The sequence below is a fragment of the Equus caballus genome, chromosome 5 (assembly GCF_041296265.1).
Source record: "Equus caballus isolate H_3958 breed thoroughbred chromosome 5, TB-T2T, whole genome shotgun sequence".
Classification (NCBI taxonomy): domain Eukaryota; kingdom Metazoa; phylum Chordata; class Mammalia; order Perissodactyla; family Equidae; genus Equus; species Equus caballus.
In genome coordinates, this window is record NC_091688.1 from 41,745,338 (window position 1) to 41,759,729 (window position 14,392).

The window sequence follows — 14,392 nt, forward strand, 5'->3', positions numbered from 1 at the left end:
TGTTTCTCCTGCTCTCAAGTTGGACACTCCAAGGGTGCAGAGGGTCTGAGTGATTCCACTCTGGACCGTGAAGGACCAAAATAGGATTCTAGTGGCTGACTGCTAGTTGGAGCCAGGCTGGATGGTCGCTCTGAGGATGCCAGTAGGAGCCGTGACTGTGCTTAAATCAGGCAGCTCAACCTGGGAGGATGAGCCTGAGCTACAAGGTGAGCATGAGGGCAAAAGATGTGCAGAGTGGATGAGATGGAGAGATCCTGAGAAAGCAGCCGAATGAGAGCGGAGGAAAGGAGAAGGCAGGGCCTCGGCACCGACGTGCAAGCACCAGGTTGAGGGAAGAAGCTGCGTCTCCACGGAGAACAGCAACTGGGAATGCGGCCTCCCCTCCAGTGGAGGGGGGCTGGTTTTAATTTGCATAGCATTAATTAGTGAGAGTGTCTAATTAGGACAACCATTACAGAGCCACAGTATTAAGCTGATGCTGAATATCAATCAATTTTGGAGCCTTTCCATGAAATTGAAGGAAAAGTTGACCTTATAACAGAAAAGATTTCTAAATCAATTATTTCCCAAATTGAACTGCACAAAATGTAGATCTTAATTCAGTGAATACAGACTTTAGATGGTATCACCCCTTCCCCTGTGGGGTTTCCAGCCAGTGACAAACATCATGAATGGACCACATATGTGGGGACACACACACACACATTTGGGGGTATCAGCTTGGGTGGGGGAGGCACCTGCACTTTCGTACCTGGTTAAGCTGATATTTCAGGACTCTGCCTGCAAGCACAGTTTTCTGTTATTTCCAAATGTTCCAAACAATAAAACACATTTAGAACTTCAAAGTCTCTGGGAAGATCTACCATAATCATTACAGTTCTGGCCTGTCTTTGGAAGCTACAAGGCGGGCCAGGAGGACAATTTATGCACCTGGCTCAGAAGCCAGGGAACACACTCTGCACAGGCTCGGGGGAGGAAGGGCTGGAGCGGTTCTGACAAGCCTCACTGTGGAAACGGAGGCCAGCAAGGCATGACCGGCAGGGTGGGGGGTGCTGGGGAACCGGTGGGTCACGGAACCTGCAGGCAGACGGATCGGGAGTAAATCCTGGATTCTTCAATCCTGACTTTGCCTTTGGTTGACTGTGTTCGTGGAGTCTGTTTCCTCCTCTGTAAAAGTGGGTTGATGATGCCCATGGTGCATGGTAAGCCCCTACAGTAGTGCTTTATTACAGATTTATGTCATCAATGAGAAATCACAGACCTGGGAAGGGCTGGCTCATAGCCTGGCGCAGAACAGGGACCGCATGGATGGGGCCATCTTGCAGGAATGTGGTCCACCCTCCTACCCTGCTAGGAATCTCCTCTGCAGCACCTGTGGTGGCATAGCCAGCCTGTACTAGGATGACAGGAACTCACTGTCTCATAAGGGAGCCTAGTTCATTGTGAAGGCAGGGTTGAGGGGGAAAGCATGGTCTATAGAAAACTCTGATATACAGGTAAAATCTGGGCTAGTTGTGTGACCTTGGAAAAATCACTCTGTCTTTCTGATCCTCAGTTTTTTTTTTTTACCTTTTTCTCCCCAAAGCCCCCTGGTACATAGTTGTATATTCTTTGTTGTGGGTCCTTCTAATTGTGGCATGTGGGACGCTGCCTCAGCGTGGTTTGATGAGCAGTGCCATGTCCCCACCCAGGATTCAAACCAACGAAACACTGGGCCGCCTGCAGCAGAGTGCACGAACTTAACCACTCGGCCACGGGGCCAGCCCCTTTAGTTGTACATTTGTAGTTGTGGGTCCTTCCAGTTGTGGTATATGGGACGCCACCTCAGCATGGCCTAGACCAGCGGTGCCATGACTGCGCCCAGGATCCCGACCCGCGAAACCCTGGGCCGCCGCAGCAGAGCGCAGGAACCCAACCACTCTGCCACGGGGCCAGCCCCCTCAGTTTCTTTATCAGTAAAATGGAGACAGTATAACCTCTACTGTAAGGTGAGGAGTCGAGATAAAATGTGTAGACAGCCTAGTCTGGGACCTCTACACAGTTGGTACTCAATAAAAGTCAGGTAAAAATGAAAGTACCATTATTATGTAGTTTCAAGGAGCACTTATTAAACCCCAGTTGTACTCAGAGCAACAGAGGTAATACACTATAGATGTAGCATTGCCTGGATTCTCGTGGACTGGGCGTCAAATGAAGAGCAATGGTCATCTGAGGTGTTTGCCTCTCTCTACACAGCCCCGGGGTCAGAAACGGCCCTAGTCCCTACCTGACAGGAGGGTAGAATCTCGTGCTGTGATAGAGTACCCTGACACTTTATAGCAGGATGCTAGGAAACGGGCGTCGAGTAAATGAAATGGTACTTAGAAGACTGGAGCCTCGTGTCCTTCAGCCCCGTGAAAGGGATGGGCTGGAGGCTCTCGCGATTTCCGACCACCAGCCAAGGCAGGGCACTTGCCATGTCACCAGGGTGAATCCCTCCACCCACGTGGATGTCTCTTTCTAGCAGTCCAGGGCTCAGATTTAAAGAAAAATGATACAAGTTTTTCCAATTATAAAAATAGTATATTCTCGTTGAAGACATTTTGGGGGAAAAGAAAATCAACAATAAGAAAAACACTCCACTACCTTGGCATATTTGATATATTTTCACAGCCTTTTATTTACACTAAAGAAGCAAACAATTTAAAAATAATTGGAAATATACCATGTATACGGCTTTGGGCTCTGGGGGTTTCACTTGCTATCACATCGTGAACCTTTCCTTAGGTCCCCAGATATTTTCTACAGAAATGGTTTTAAGTGGCTACATGGTGTTCCATCACTGGATGTGCTCAAATTTACTTAAGCACTCTAATATTTTTGGACACTTAGGAATAAATGGCTTTAAACATTCCTGTATATTAAAGATTATTACTCTTTTGTTGAAAAATTCTGTGTTGCAGGGGACGAGGGTTGACCAGTTGACCACAGGACTCCCTCCCAGGCCTGTGCGTCCCTTTAGGCCCTTGGATGGGGGTGAGTAGGAGCAGAGCAGGTGTGGCAGGACCCCCTGCCACGTGGCGTATGGCGACTAATTAGCCAGCCCTGAGTCACTGCCGTCACCCAAAGAACCATATCAATTTCAAGCTTCATTGGAGTTTAGGCAGCAAAGAAAAGATGATAATGCAACATTTCAACAAACAGAAAACATCTGTAGTCCAGGCAGTCTTCTTTGACATGTTTTCCAGCTATTAAAAAATGGTTGATGGTTTGTTTTTGTATTGATATGTGATAGAGAAGGCAGGGAGATCTGCAAAGGAGCAACTGTCTCCGCTGACCCGGCGCACAGCTCGTCTCCCATGGGGCTGGAGCTGGCCAAGAAGGCTGCGCTGGCCAAAACCAACAAGCAGGTGAGAGTTGCCGCTTACGTAAAGGCTTTGAGTTTTAGAACAAAAGGAAGAGACTCAAAGGAGAGGAGACAGCATCTGGCCCCTTTCCTTCACCTCTTCCTCTAAAAATGATGGAAATAGACTTGGATTCTGGTTTCAGTTCATTCCTGCCAAAAGAAATAAATTAGAGGTTGAAATGTGCAGCTGACCCCAAACTCTCCCCTGGGGAGGCGTGATGCTCCCCAGATGCCTTCAGACCCCTTTGAGAAGAAAGTTATGGTCATTTCTGGCTCAGAATCATGTGAGTTGTCCCCAGTTGATTCCTGTAGGGAGGTTTGTCTTATCCTGAAACAGTCTGAGCATCCTTGAATTCACTGCTTGCTGTCTTCAGCCTCATCTAGGTCTGTGGTTTGGGTGGTATTTCAGGCATCAAGTAGTTAATGTCAAAGACTGGAACCTTCTTGAGGGCCAGAACTGTGTTCTGTTTTTGTTTGTTGCTGTGGTTGGAGCTGCACGGCACCAGCCCCGCCTCAGACACCTCTATCCATGTGTGCTGAGTAAATGGTTGCAGGCCGCTCTTCATTAAACTGCAGAACATGGAAGAGGCTAAATGAAAAGTGGCTTATGTTTAGACCGCGGTCTGGGTAGCACCAGATGGAGAGACTTTTCCCCACAGCTGGAGGACCCTGCACGGTGTAGAAATGGAGTTTCTGTATAAGCCACATTGGAAGCTTCTTGTGGGCAGGGACTCTCTATAAATACCCTACAGCATCTAGCACACTGTTGGATATGTAGTAGGTGCTCAAGAAATGAGAAGTGCCTGAAATTGTCATGAAAGAAAGAATGAATGAATGAGCTCCTTCATTAGTTCTCCCTTGGATCCACAGTGTTAGCTTGTGCCTGGCACACAGTGGGCCCGAATAACTGCATCAAATAAATGAATGGGAGCTTGACAGACACCAGGGAGAGCTGCTTTCTTTCCATCTCAGCTGGCAGAGGGTTGTTGAGAGCATGGACTCGGGCGTCAGGAAGTCCTGGTTCAAGTCCAAGCCCTCCACTCATTCTAGCGGTTGCCATATTGGACACCACCGCCTGACCCTGGGGATCTCGGCCACCTCTCACTCTGTCTCTGAAAACTTTTTTGGACAGTGATGTCTCCCAACCTTGAGCCCTGCACCCCACTCCGTTGTAGGTTTCACTTGGCAATTAATCATATCTTATCTTTGAAATACCTTCTGTTATTGTCTTATGTGTCATTCGAGTCTGTTTAAATGGACACGTCTCACGTTTCTACTCTGTTTCCCTCTGTTTGGAGAGTGGGCCTGAGGGCTTGTGGGTGGTGCTCTAGGCTGGGAGTCAGAGGCCCTGGCTTTGAACTCTGGCACAAGCCAGTCATGCCTCTGAGCTTCTGCCCGCAATATCTGTAAAGCTGGGATAGAGGCCAAGGGCTGGCCTAAGGATGGATGGGAACCAATACGTGAAACCACCTTGTACATGGTAAGGTGCGTTACGGGAGTCAGGCGCTGTTATGATCACCAGCTACGGCAGCACAGGGACTGTTTCTTTTGCTGCATGCATCTCTCAGGACACGCGGGGCCACCACAGGTGAGTGCTCAGAAGTGCTGCCTGGCTCTCCTCTGCTACCTTTGCTCAGGGCTGTGTTCCCGTCTTCCTGTGGGACTGGGAGCCATCTCTACTTCCTGGCTTCCAAATGCCCAAGAAGGGATCGAGTCCTAGACCTGGATGCCCTGAATTGGTAGAGGATGTGAAGGAAAATATAGTAGTAGCCAACTCTTAGACAGCCAGGCACTGGTCTAGGCACTTTACATATAGGAATTCCTTTATTTTTCTCAGCAGCCCCATGAGGCAGGTACTAATGTTATCCCTGTCTGACTCATGAAGCAAGTGAGCACAGAGAGGTGGAGAAAGCAGTCTGAGGTCGCCTAGCAAGTGGCAGTGTCAGGGTTTGAACTGGGTGGCCTGGCCCAGAGTGCAGGCTGCTAGCCACGTGGGTTCTCTAAGCTGCCCTGGGGCTGGAAGACTGTAATGAAGGCCAAGTGGCTCACCCCGCCTTCCCCATCCTCATCAGGAGGGACCCTCGGGGCCCTTCTCCTGCCCAGGACCCCCTCTGCTCCCTGCTCGGCCCACGTCTCTCTCCAGGAGCTCCTCTGCCATCCTTGCCTCCCTCCCTGCTCTTGGCCTGAAACAGGAGATGAGAGCAGCGGTCGAGACGTTGGAATTCATTTCTAGAAGAACTCTGCATTGTCAGAGATGGAAGGGGCCTCCGGAATCCTCTGGTCCAGGTTTGTTAAGAGAAAAGAGAGGCCTGAGCTGGCTCTGTATTGATGTCCAAACATATAATAGCGGCACAAAAAGGAATTATGTTCAAATGACTTATGAGCATGGAGGCAAAATTCTAAACAACACATCAGCAAACTGAATCTAGCCATGTGTAACAAACACAATACATGATGCCCAAGTAGAGCTCATCCCAGGAATGCAAATACAATTTCACCCTAGAAAACAGAGGCTCGGGGGCAGCTGCTGAGCCCGAGCCGGCCCAGGGCCCAGCCCGAGTGTTTTGTGTCTCAGGCTAACTTCGTGCCTTATCGGCTCCCAGGAGGGGCTGGTGACAGTCCCTGCATCGCTCCCTCTCCTTCCCCTTTCTGTGTCCTCAGAGTGAAATGAGATGCCCCATTCCTGGCCCTCCCTAATTCTCTCTTTCTGTTTCTCCTGCAGGATTCCATGTTTTCGTTGGCCCTGAAATGCCTTATCAGTCTGTCCACCATCATCCTTTTGGGTCTGATCATCGCCTATCACACGCGTGAAGTCCAGGTAGGTGCCCTGGCCCTCAGCCCTTCACGCACCGGCCACTCCTTTCACTTTGCTCCGGGCTGAGCCTGTCCCCACCCCCAAACCCACTGCACAAGCAAAGACTCTAGAGATTTTACGCCATGTCCCAGATGGTGGCTCTTCTCTTCCGGTTTGGACCCTCATGGGAGAGGGAACTGTGAGGCTGCCCCGTGGCTTTACAACAACTGTGTGACATTATCTTCATTTGGGGATGCCAGAGGCAAACGTGGCTTCATGATTTGGGGGCAGTCCTGAGCACGATCCTCATTTAGCCCCATTGTGCTGTGAGTTTCTATGATTTCCTGGATCCTTTCTGAACTTGAGCCACTGAACTCCTTCCCCCCAACCCCACCGCTGTGAGGGAGACCTGCCTCGTGTCCCCCTATACACACACGCACACACACACACACGCACACAAATACCACCAGGCATCTATATTTCTGAGTGGTGTAGACTTTATCCCCCGTGGACCCTGCCAGGCTGGGAGGAGTCATTTTCTAGATAGAAGAGATGTCTGCTGTGGTCAAAGAGGCCACTGTTTCTTGCTGCCCAGGAGTGACTTGGCACCCAGAGAAATATTGGCTGGGCCCCCGAGGTACACTTCCAGTTTGGCTGACGTAGGGAGGATGGTTCGACCTGGGTTGGGACGGGCAGGCAGGAGTGAGCAGATCTGCAGCCTCCCTCCTGACAATGGGTCTCCCCCATCACCCGGCGCTTCAGGCTGACCTGCTCCACTGGGGACCTGAGTATTTCTAAAATATCCAGATGTTTTTTCTCACACTTATGAGAATCTGGAAATAATCCCTGTCCTTTGGCTAGAGGAGCACAGATAGATCCACATCTGGGCAGCAGGCAAGAAATTGATGCAGACCAGAACTCAGAGTCAGAAAAACCAGGGTCAAGTCTCGGCCATGACCTCTTCTCACGGTGTGTCTTTGGCCAGTCCTGTGACCTTTGCGGGCTGGAACATGTGAACCTTTCTTCATCTGGAACATAGGGGGTTTTATTCACCTTTTGTGGGTTGTTATAAGGATGGAATGAGGAGTGTACAAGAAAGTGCCCTGTAAACTGTAAACCACTATTAAAATCTCTCCCCTTTTGTTACTCGGCATTTTCGGGGCAGAGTGGTGACACAGACAGATGCAGGTGTGGGCACCTTCTCCTCCTAGAGAGTGGTCTGCTTTCCTGCTGAGTGTCCAGGGGCTACTGTGGCTGGCTGGATGCAGAAGCCTTGGCTCCAGGCCACTTTGGCAGGGCTCCAGGCTCTCGATGACCGGAGGCCACTAATCTCGACGGCTGGGACTCTTTACTCTCAGAGGGTCACACGTGCTCAGACAGAGGTTGTGTTCTGAGGGCTAAGAGTTCCAGACGCCACTGAGCAGCTGCCAACGTGGAGTCTGAACTGGACAGAGTGAGGGGTCTTGAATCCAGACCATTGTCCAGTCAGCCCCACAAAGGAGCCAGGAGTCTGGGTAGGAGGGTCAGGGGCAAGGAACCAAGATAGGACCAGGAGTCACAGTCTGAGCTCCAGGCCAGGTTCCACCCCACCCAAACCAGCCATGGGACCCAGGTAGTCCCTTAAACCCTCTGAGCCCCCATGTCCTCATCTAAAGGGAGTCCGTATTACTATGTGTCATGCTCATCTGTGCAGAAGGTATCACACAGGCCAAAGGAAAAAGGCAGAATCATAAAGCTCAGCTGCGATGCAGCCTTGAGGGCGGGTGAGGAAGAGGAGCAGTCCCAGCCTCAGCCCCACACTATGGGTCCACTGGGCCTCGCTGCTGCTTCTCTCTGTTCCAGGCACTGTGGCTGGAAGAGCCAGGTGTCCCTCCCTCTGATTCTCTTGGGGTCCTCATTCCCAGCCCAGGGCCTGCAGCCCTAGCTCTCAGGCCTGATCCCGCCCAGCTTCAGTTGTGACCTCAGTTCTGGCCTAGCAGCAGGGCCATGTTGCTGACAGGCCAGCACTTAGCTGGGCACCCTTATCCCATGCTCAGCTCACAGCCAATCTCTGCTTTGCCCTACTTGTGGGCAGTGGAGGATGCTATGTTAGTAACTTATCTTGTCCGGCACTCACAGTTTGGAGAAACAAAGGGACATCAGTGGCACTGAATCCCGGCTCGCACTTCAGCCTGAATGACCTTGGGCCAGTAACAATGTCTCTGGGCCTCAGTTTCCCCATCTGAAGTATGGGAGGCATATCACCTGCTTCGCTGAACTCCGGCGGGTTCGTAACAGTACAGAGTACAGAGTGGGCTTTCATGAAATGGAAACTGGTGCCTTTCCTGTGGCCTCTGCCCCACTGCTTCCAGCTGGGCCTCATCCATGCACAAGCTGGGCCCACCACATGGTCACTCTCATGACTGCCCGCACTAGCAGGTGGCTGGACTTCCTCCCCGCCCTGGCCCAGCCCTGCCTACACCCTCAGCTCCCGTCACTCAGCCCCTTATCCTACCTGGCCCACTATCATGTGAGGAGTCACCAGTACCTGGCTCCCTCTGTGCCTCTTACCTTTCCAGTAATGTTCCTTCTGCATGTAGCTGGACCTTCTCCTCCCAGAGGGAGATGGGCAGAGTTTGGGCCCAGAGAGTCAGTGGGAGTGGGGTGGCTGGAGGGCTTGCTCTGACAGGACCCCTTGAGTGCACCCCACTGGATCATAGTGTCATTTTCTGTTCTGTGTCTTTCTCCCCCACCTCAGGGACAATGATGTCATTAATCTCTGCATTTCTAAGGACCCACAGTGCTGACAAGCAGCAGGTATTTGCAGGACATGTTTTGAATGACAGGGTGCTAGATTCAAGATATCTGGTTTCCAAAGCGATTTAGACCATTATTTAGCTCTGTGGTCTTGGGCCTCATTTTCCCCATCTGTTCATTGGGGATTCTAAGTCCCCCAATTCTGTCATTCTCTGATTTAGGTGTGGTTCAGGGCCAGCGGGGAGACCATGCTTCTGGAGAGTAGAGGGAGGCATTTTCCCGGCATGAGTGACAGCTGGGCTGATCCGGGAGGGGAGCGCTGGGCGAACACCTGCCATGAGGGTGGGGAGCAGCGCTGCTGCTCATCTGTCATGAAGCAGGGTAGGCTCGGGGGTCTCATCCTCTCTGGGAGTGACATCAGGGGCTTGTGCTAAGGATATGCTCGCCGCTTCCCTCAGCCATACCAGCTGCTGGTCACTTGGCTACATTTTAGCAGGGACCAGATGACCGTGTCTCCACCTCCCTCCAACCCTGCCCCAGACACTCACATCCAGGCCCTGGGCCCTGGCCCAGCATACACATGAGGCTGGGGTACCTTCTAGAATAGTGTTCTTAGTTGTTAGTTTGGATGGTGTGTATTTTTGAGGAAGAAGAACTCTGAAATATTGTTGGGTAGCTCTCAACCAAACTCTGGCTTCAAGTCATAGAGCCTCAGGCCTGGAAGGTCCTCAGAGGCGACAGTGTGCCCCACCAGGGCAGGAACCCCTCCATCTCCGCGGGCTCCGCCATGGCTGGGAGGCCCTGCCTCTTCCAGGAGGCCCTCCCTTGATGGGCAGTGGGAGTCTTTGGAAAATCTCCCCGGCCATGGGGAGGAAACAGGCCTCCCTGGAACCTCCACTCGGCCCCCGGCTCTGCTTCTGGAGCAGCGAAAAGGAGGCGCCCGTCTTTCCCACCAGGAAGGCTCTGTCTTTGAAGATGGCTGCCCTGTCCCTCCTCCATCTCCCCTCCTCTCACGGTTTGGAGCATGCAGCTTTCGAAGGCTCCGGCATCTCTTCTCCTCAGGCCACTGTGTCCTGGAAAGAAATGAAAAGCAAAAAAAACCCAGTGCATTTTGTTTATTTACCAAAACTTTGAAAACCTTGTTCTCCCTTGGAGAGTCCATTTACTCTTTCAGTTTGACAATCATTAAGAACTCCAGAGGGGCAGCAGCAGCCTCCTCTTCCCGGGCTGCAGACTCACGTTTTAGATGCCATTGGTGTGTCCCTGGCTCAACATGTAAATGGCCAAGCTCTTTACAGCTCCCCAATAGCCTCCCTCCCCTACTCTTGATGGCCCATCCAGCTCCTTCATTCATTCAACATATGCTTACTGGGGTCTACTCTGCAGAACCTGGGACAGGAGCCCAGTGCTTTGCATTAGAAACCCTGACATCACCTTTGCTTCTCCCGAGAGTTGCCAACCTTAGTGAATCTATGGCTCTGATTAATGTCTCTGGTGCCATCCTGGAGGGCAGGATAGCAGGTGGCCGAGAACATGGACTTTAGCGTAGCGCAGCTTGGGTTCGAATCATGCTCTTTGTCACGGTGCAGTGTGTGTGGTGGCCTTTAGCAAGTTACTTAATCCCTCTTCTTCTACTTCCTTTCTGCAAAATGGGACTAATAATAGGACCCGCCACAAAGGGTTGCTGTGCAGATCAAATTAGATAATATATGCGAAACACTTTAGTTTAAATGAGGATGTGTTTGCCTGGCAGACAGGGTGGAAAGGATATCCCAGGTAGAGTTCTCAAAATAAACAAAGGCCCTGAGCTGGGAAACTGCAGAGTGCATTGGAATATCTCCAGGGCAAGTCCTGGGCAGTGGGGCAGATCCACTATGGAGCATGGGCAGGGCCAGCAGGAAGGTGTCTGTCTTGCTGAAGGGTTTTGGAATTGTCCTGTAGGCAGCAGTGGGAACCATGTAAGGATTCAAGCTGGAGAGAGAGATCATCAGATCTGAATTTTAGCTGCAGCATGGCAAATGTTGGGAGGGTCAATTTTGGAGGCAGGAAAATGAGTTAGAAGCATGTTTCTATTGTCTAGGTAAAGGATGGCAATGCCCTGAACCAAGGCAAGACAAGAGCCAGGACAGAAGGCGGGCTGTGCAGGAGAGATGTTGAGCCAGTGAAATTGACCAGACTTGGTCACCAATTAGGATGGAGGTACTGTGTGCAGGGAGAGGAGGAGTCTACCAGTTGCCTGGGTAACTCAGTGACTGGGAGTGCCATTCGTTAAGAGTGAACCACTGAAGGAGGTCAAGGTGGGGTATGATAACCAGGTCAGTTTTGGACATGTTGAGTTTGAGGTTTGCGGGAGGTGGGCATCCAGCTGCCTCCAGGACAGTGATAGAGAGGCCAGGGCTGGATGAGCAGGGGGCAGTGAGATGAGACGAGGCACAGGACAGATCCTTAGAGGGACATCATCAGGAGAGAAGTGGGAGGAGGAAGAGGAGCCCACAAAGGAGAAGGAATAGTCAAGGTGGTTAGAGGAGACCCAGGAGGTGGGGGGTTACAACGCCAGGGGCGGAGAAGGGAGTGTCGGTTATGGCACAGGAAGGTCAAGGAGTTGGGGACCGCACTGGTCCTTCGCATTAGACCCTGGGGAGGTCATTGTGCCCTCCCTTAGTGCAGTCACAGGGAGTGGCTTCACAGGGCAGTGGTGGGGCAGGGGGACTGAGTGGGAGGTAAGAAAGTGGAGACAGTGATTATGGGCCAGTCTTCTGTGATGTCTGGCTGTGAGGCGAGGGAAGCCAGAGTGGCAGCTGGAGACGACACGGTGCTGAGGGAGGGATGTTTGGTCTGTTTATATAGCTGGGAGAGACTGCATGTGTCTATCAGTCATCAGTTGAGAGGGAGAGGAAATGACCAGGGGGCCAGTTTCTGGTCCAGGAGCATCCAGGAGGGAAGGGATCAAGAGCTCCAAGGAGGAAGCGCCCTGGCTCCGAGCCAGGAGGACAGGATGGGGGATGATGGGGTGGGTGGTGCAGACACTCCCACATTTGGATGTGTGGGACACAGCCTTGTGTCTTTAATGAAGCTGCAGGAGCAGGAATTTGCAGGACAGTGTCTGAAACATAGCAGGTGCTCACTTCATGTTTGTTGAATAAATTGAGGGGCCCATTGTGAGCCTAGGATACGACCTGGATAGGGCAGTGGCGGATTTCCCATCATCCAGTGTGAGGACTGGAACTTGAGAGATAATTAATTTTGGTTTGTGGTTATTGGCCATATTCAAAGTAAAAGGTATCAATCAGATCAATGGGGTGGGGTCTTCACTCTTGTTTGGAGGTACTGATCCCCTCAAGATATGGCATTGGCTTCCAGTTGCTTCTCGTCTACTTCAAACTTGATAGAAACGTAACGATAGTGACATGACATGGGCTTTCAACCTCATGAATTTGAAGCACAGGGGACCAATAAAAGGAGAGACTTTTAATTTATTAGGTATGTTAAAGTGGATATTTTTATTAAATGCCAATAGAGTTCTCAGCTGACAGGGAAATTACTTCAAATTATGGGGCATAAATTATGTTCAAGAGACAGCTCACATTACAAAAAGGCTCACCCGCTATGGCATGATGGTCCCACAGGTGAAAGCACCCTTCTGGATATTCATCACCCATTGTCACAGGGACATAGGCATCTGGAATGCAGGAAGTGTCACTGGTTCAGATGCTTAGGGGTCCCACTGCTAAATGAGTTAGTGGCATCTTCCCACTAGGGAATGGGCAGGACGGTTCAGGCTGAGTCTTGCTCTGTGCCCTCACCCTCCCTTTTCCCTGTAGAAGAAAGTGGGCTCGAGTCACACGCTGAACTTACCAGTAGGGTAAGGACTACGGGGTGTCAGGCATTGAGAATCCAGAGACAATTCAGACTCAACCCCTGCCCTTGAAGCTGCTTGTCCTAGACCTTGATCCACTGTGACTCAGGCTAATAAGCACCATAATACGAGGTGTGTGTGAAATACCACGTGGCCACAGAGGACCAGGAAAGTTTCATAGGGAGATGAGGCTTTAATTGATCCTTACACTCAGCAGGAGCAGAGACCTTGCATGTCTGGGACAAAACTGGCCTGGAGCATTTCAGGGGCATGGAAAGAGAAGAGAAGGAAGGTGTATCTATACTTTATGGGAGATGGTGGCTGCCCAACCCCAGGGGCGTGGAGTCTTCATCCTTGCAGGCCTCCAGTAGACATTTCCTAAGGGTGCCTGGCTGGATGGCTGATGGATTTGAATTGCCTTCACTGGGCGCAGAGATGGGCACTCCTTTTGAGCTGAACAGATTGGGGACCCCTGAGATCCCAAGACCTCCAGAGGGCCTTCTCAGCCTGCTTGGTCTGAGGGCACCAGCTCCTTAACCAGGTGTGCTGCACAGAGAGGAGGAGGGAGCTCCAAGCACCCCAGGTGACTCCAGGACCACAGGGGTATGGAGCTCGACAGGAAAATTCTGGATGGTGGCCTCCTCTGCCAAGCTCACATCCGTCTCCTGCTCCACTCTAATGAACACTTCCTGGATAGATGGAAGCACACACAGGAGATTGGAAATGGGGAGTGCGTTCCAGGGGACAGCACCTGGCTGGGCCACTGTGCATCAGCTGAGGATACCACTCGCCCTCCTACTGGCCCCCCTGCACCTGGTGGGGCTGCAAAGAAAGGACAAAGGAGTGGAGGTGAGTGGCAGCTCAGACTTCATAGCAGCTGCGCCGTCTGAACACTGTGTCGTTGTCAGACTACCTTCGAGGAGAGAAGGTTGAGTGGCTGACATATTAGCAACTGCCTCAGCGATGATGGTGTCACCTCCTCTTGTCTAGTGCTTTGTATTTTTTGGAGTGTTTTCACATATATCATCAGACCTTTTGCCTGCCTGACTTTGCCTCCTTGACTTTTAGGTTTCAGCATAGAGAGTTCCTCCTCCAGGAACCACTCCGGCCATGCCCACTCCCCCAGGGAACGCGCCCCTTCTAGGAGTTGGCTTAGCATCTCTCTGACCCCTGACATTGCATATCTGTTGAATTGTAAACCCTATTTCTTTTTTTTTTTTTAAGATTTTATTTATTTATTTATTTTTCCTTTTTTCTCCCCAAAGCCCCCCAGTACATAGTTGTATATTCTTTGTTGTGGGTCCTTCTAGTTGTGGCATGTGGGACGCTGCCTCAGCGTAGTTTGATGAGCAGTGCCATGTCCCCGCCCAGGATTCGAACCAACGAAACACTGGGCCGCCTGCAGTGGAGCGTGTGAACTTAACCACTCGGCCACGGGGCCAGCCCCTGTAAACCCTATTTCTTGCCCACACCCGCTCCCTGGCTGTGGGTCCGTGGCTTGGGGACTGAGCTGGGTTCAGTGTTGTGTTCCAGGCTGAGAGCACTTAACAGGTATTCAATACATGTAAACAAATGAAAGATCAACAAACCTGAGCGCCAGGCAGCAAGTTTACTCTCCCCT

At 51.3% G+C, this 14,392-nt stretch overlaps 1 protein-coding gene across 6 annotated transcripts in view; it reads left to right on the plus strand.

Annotated features, from left to right (window-relative positions):
* Nucleotides 1–14,392, plus strand: part of KCNN3 (potassium calcium-activated channel subfamily N member 3) — a 187,685-nt gene that overhangs the window by 64,735 nt on the left and 108,558 nt on the right. For all 6 annotated transcript variants that reach the window (XM_070268082.1, XM_005610065.4, XM_023641077.2 and 3 more), the window contains exon 2: nucleotides 6,108–6,203. In XM_070268082.1, coding sequence (XP_070124183.1) covers nucleotides 6,108–6,203 — 96 coding nt within the window. The remainder of the gene's footprint in view (nucleotides 1–6,107; nucleotides 6,204–14,392) is intronic.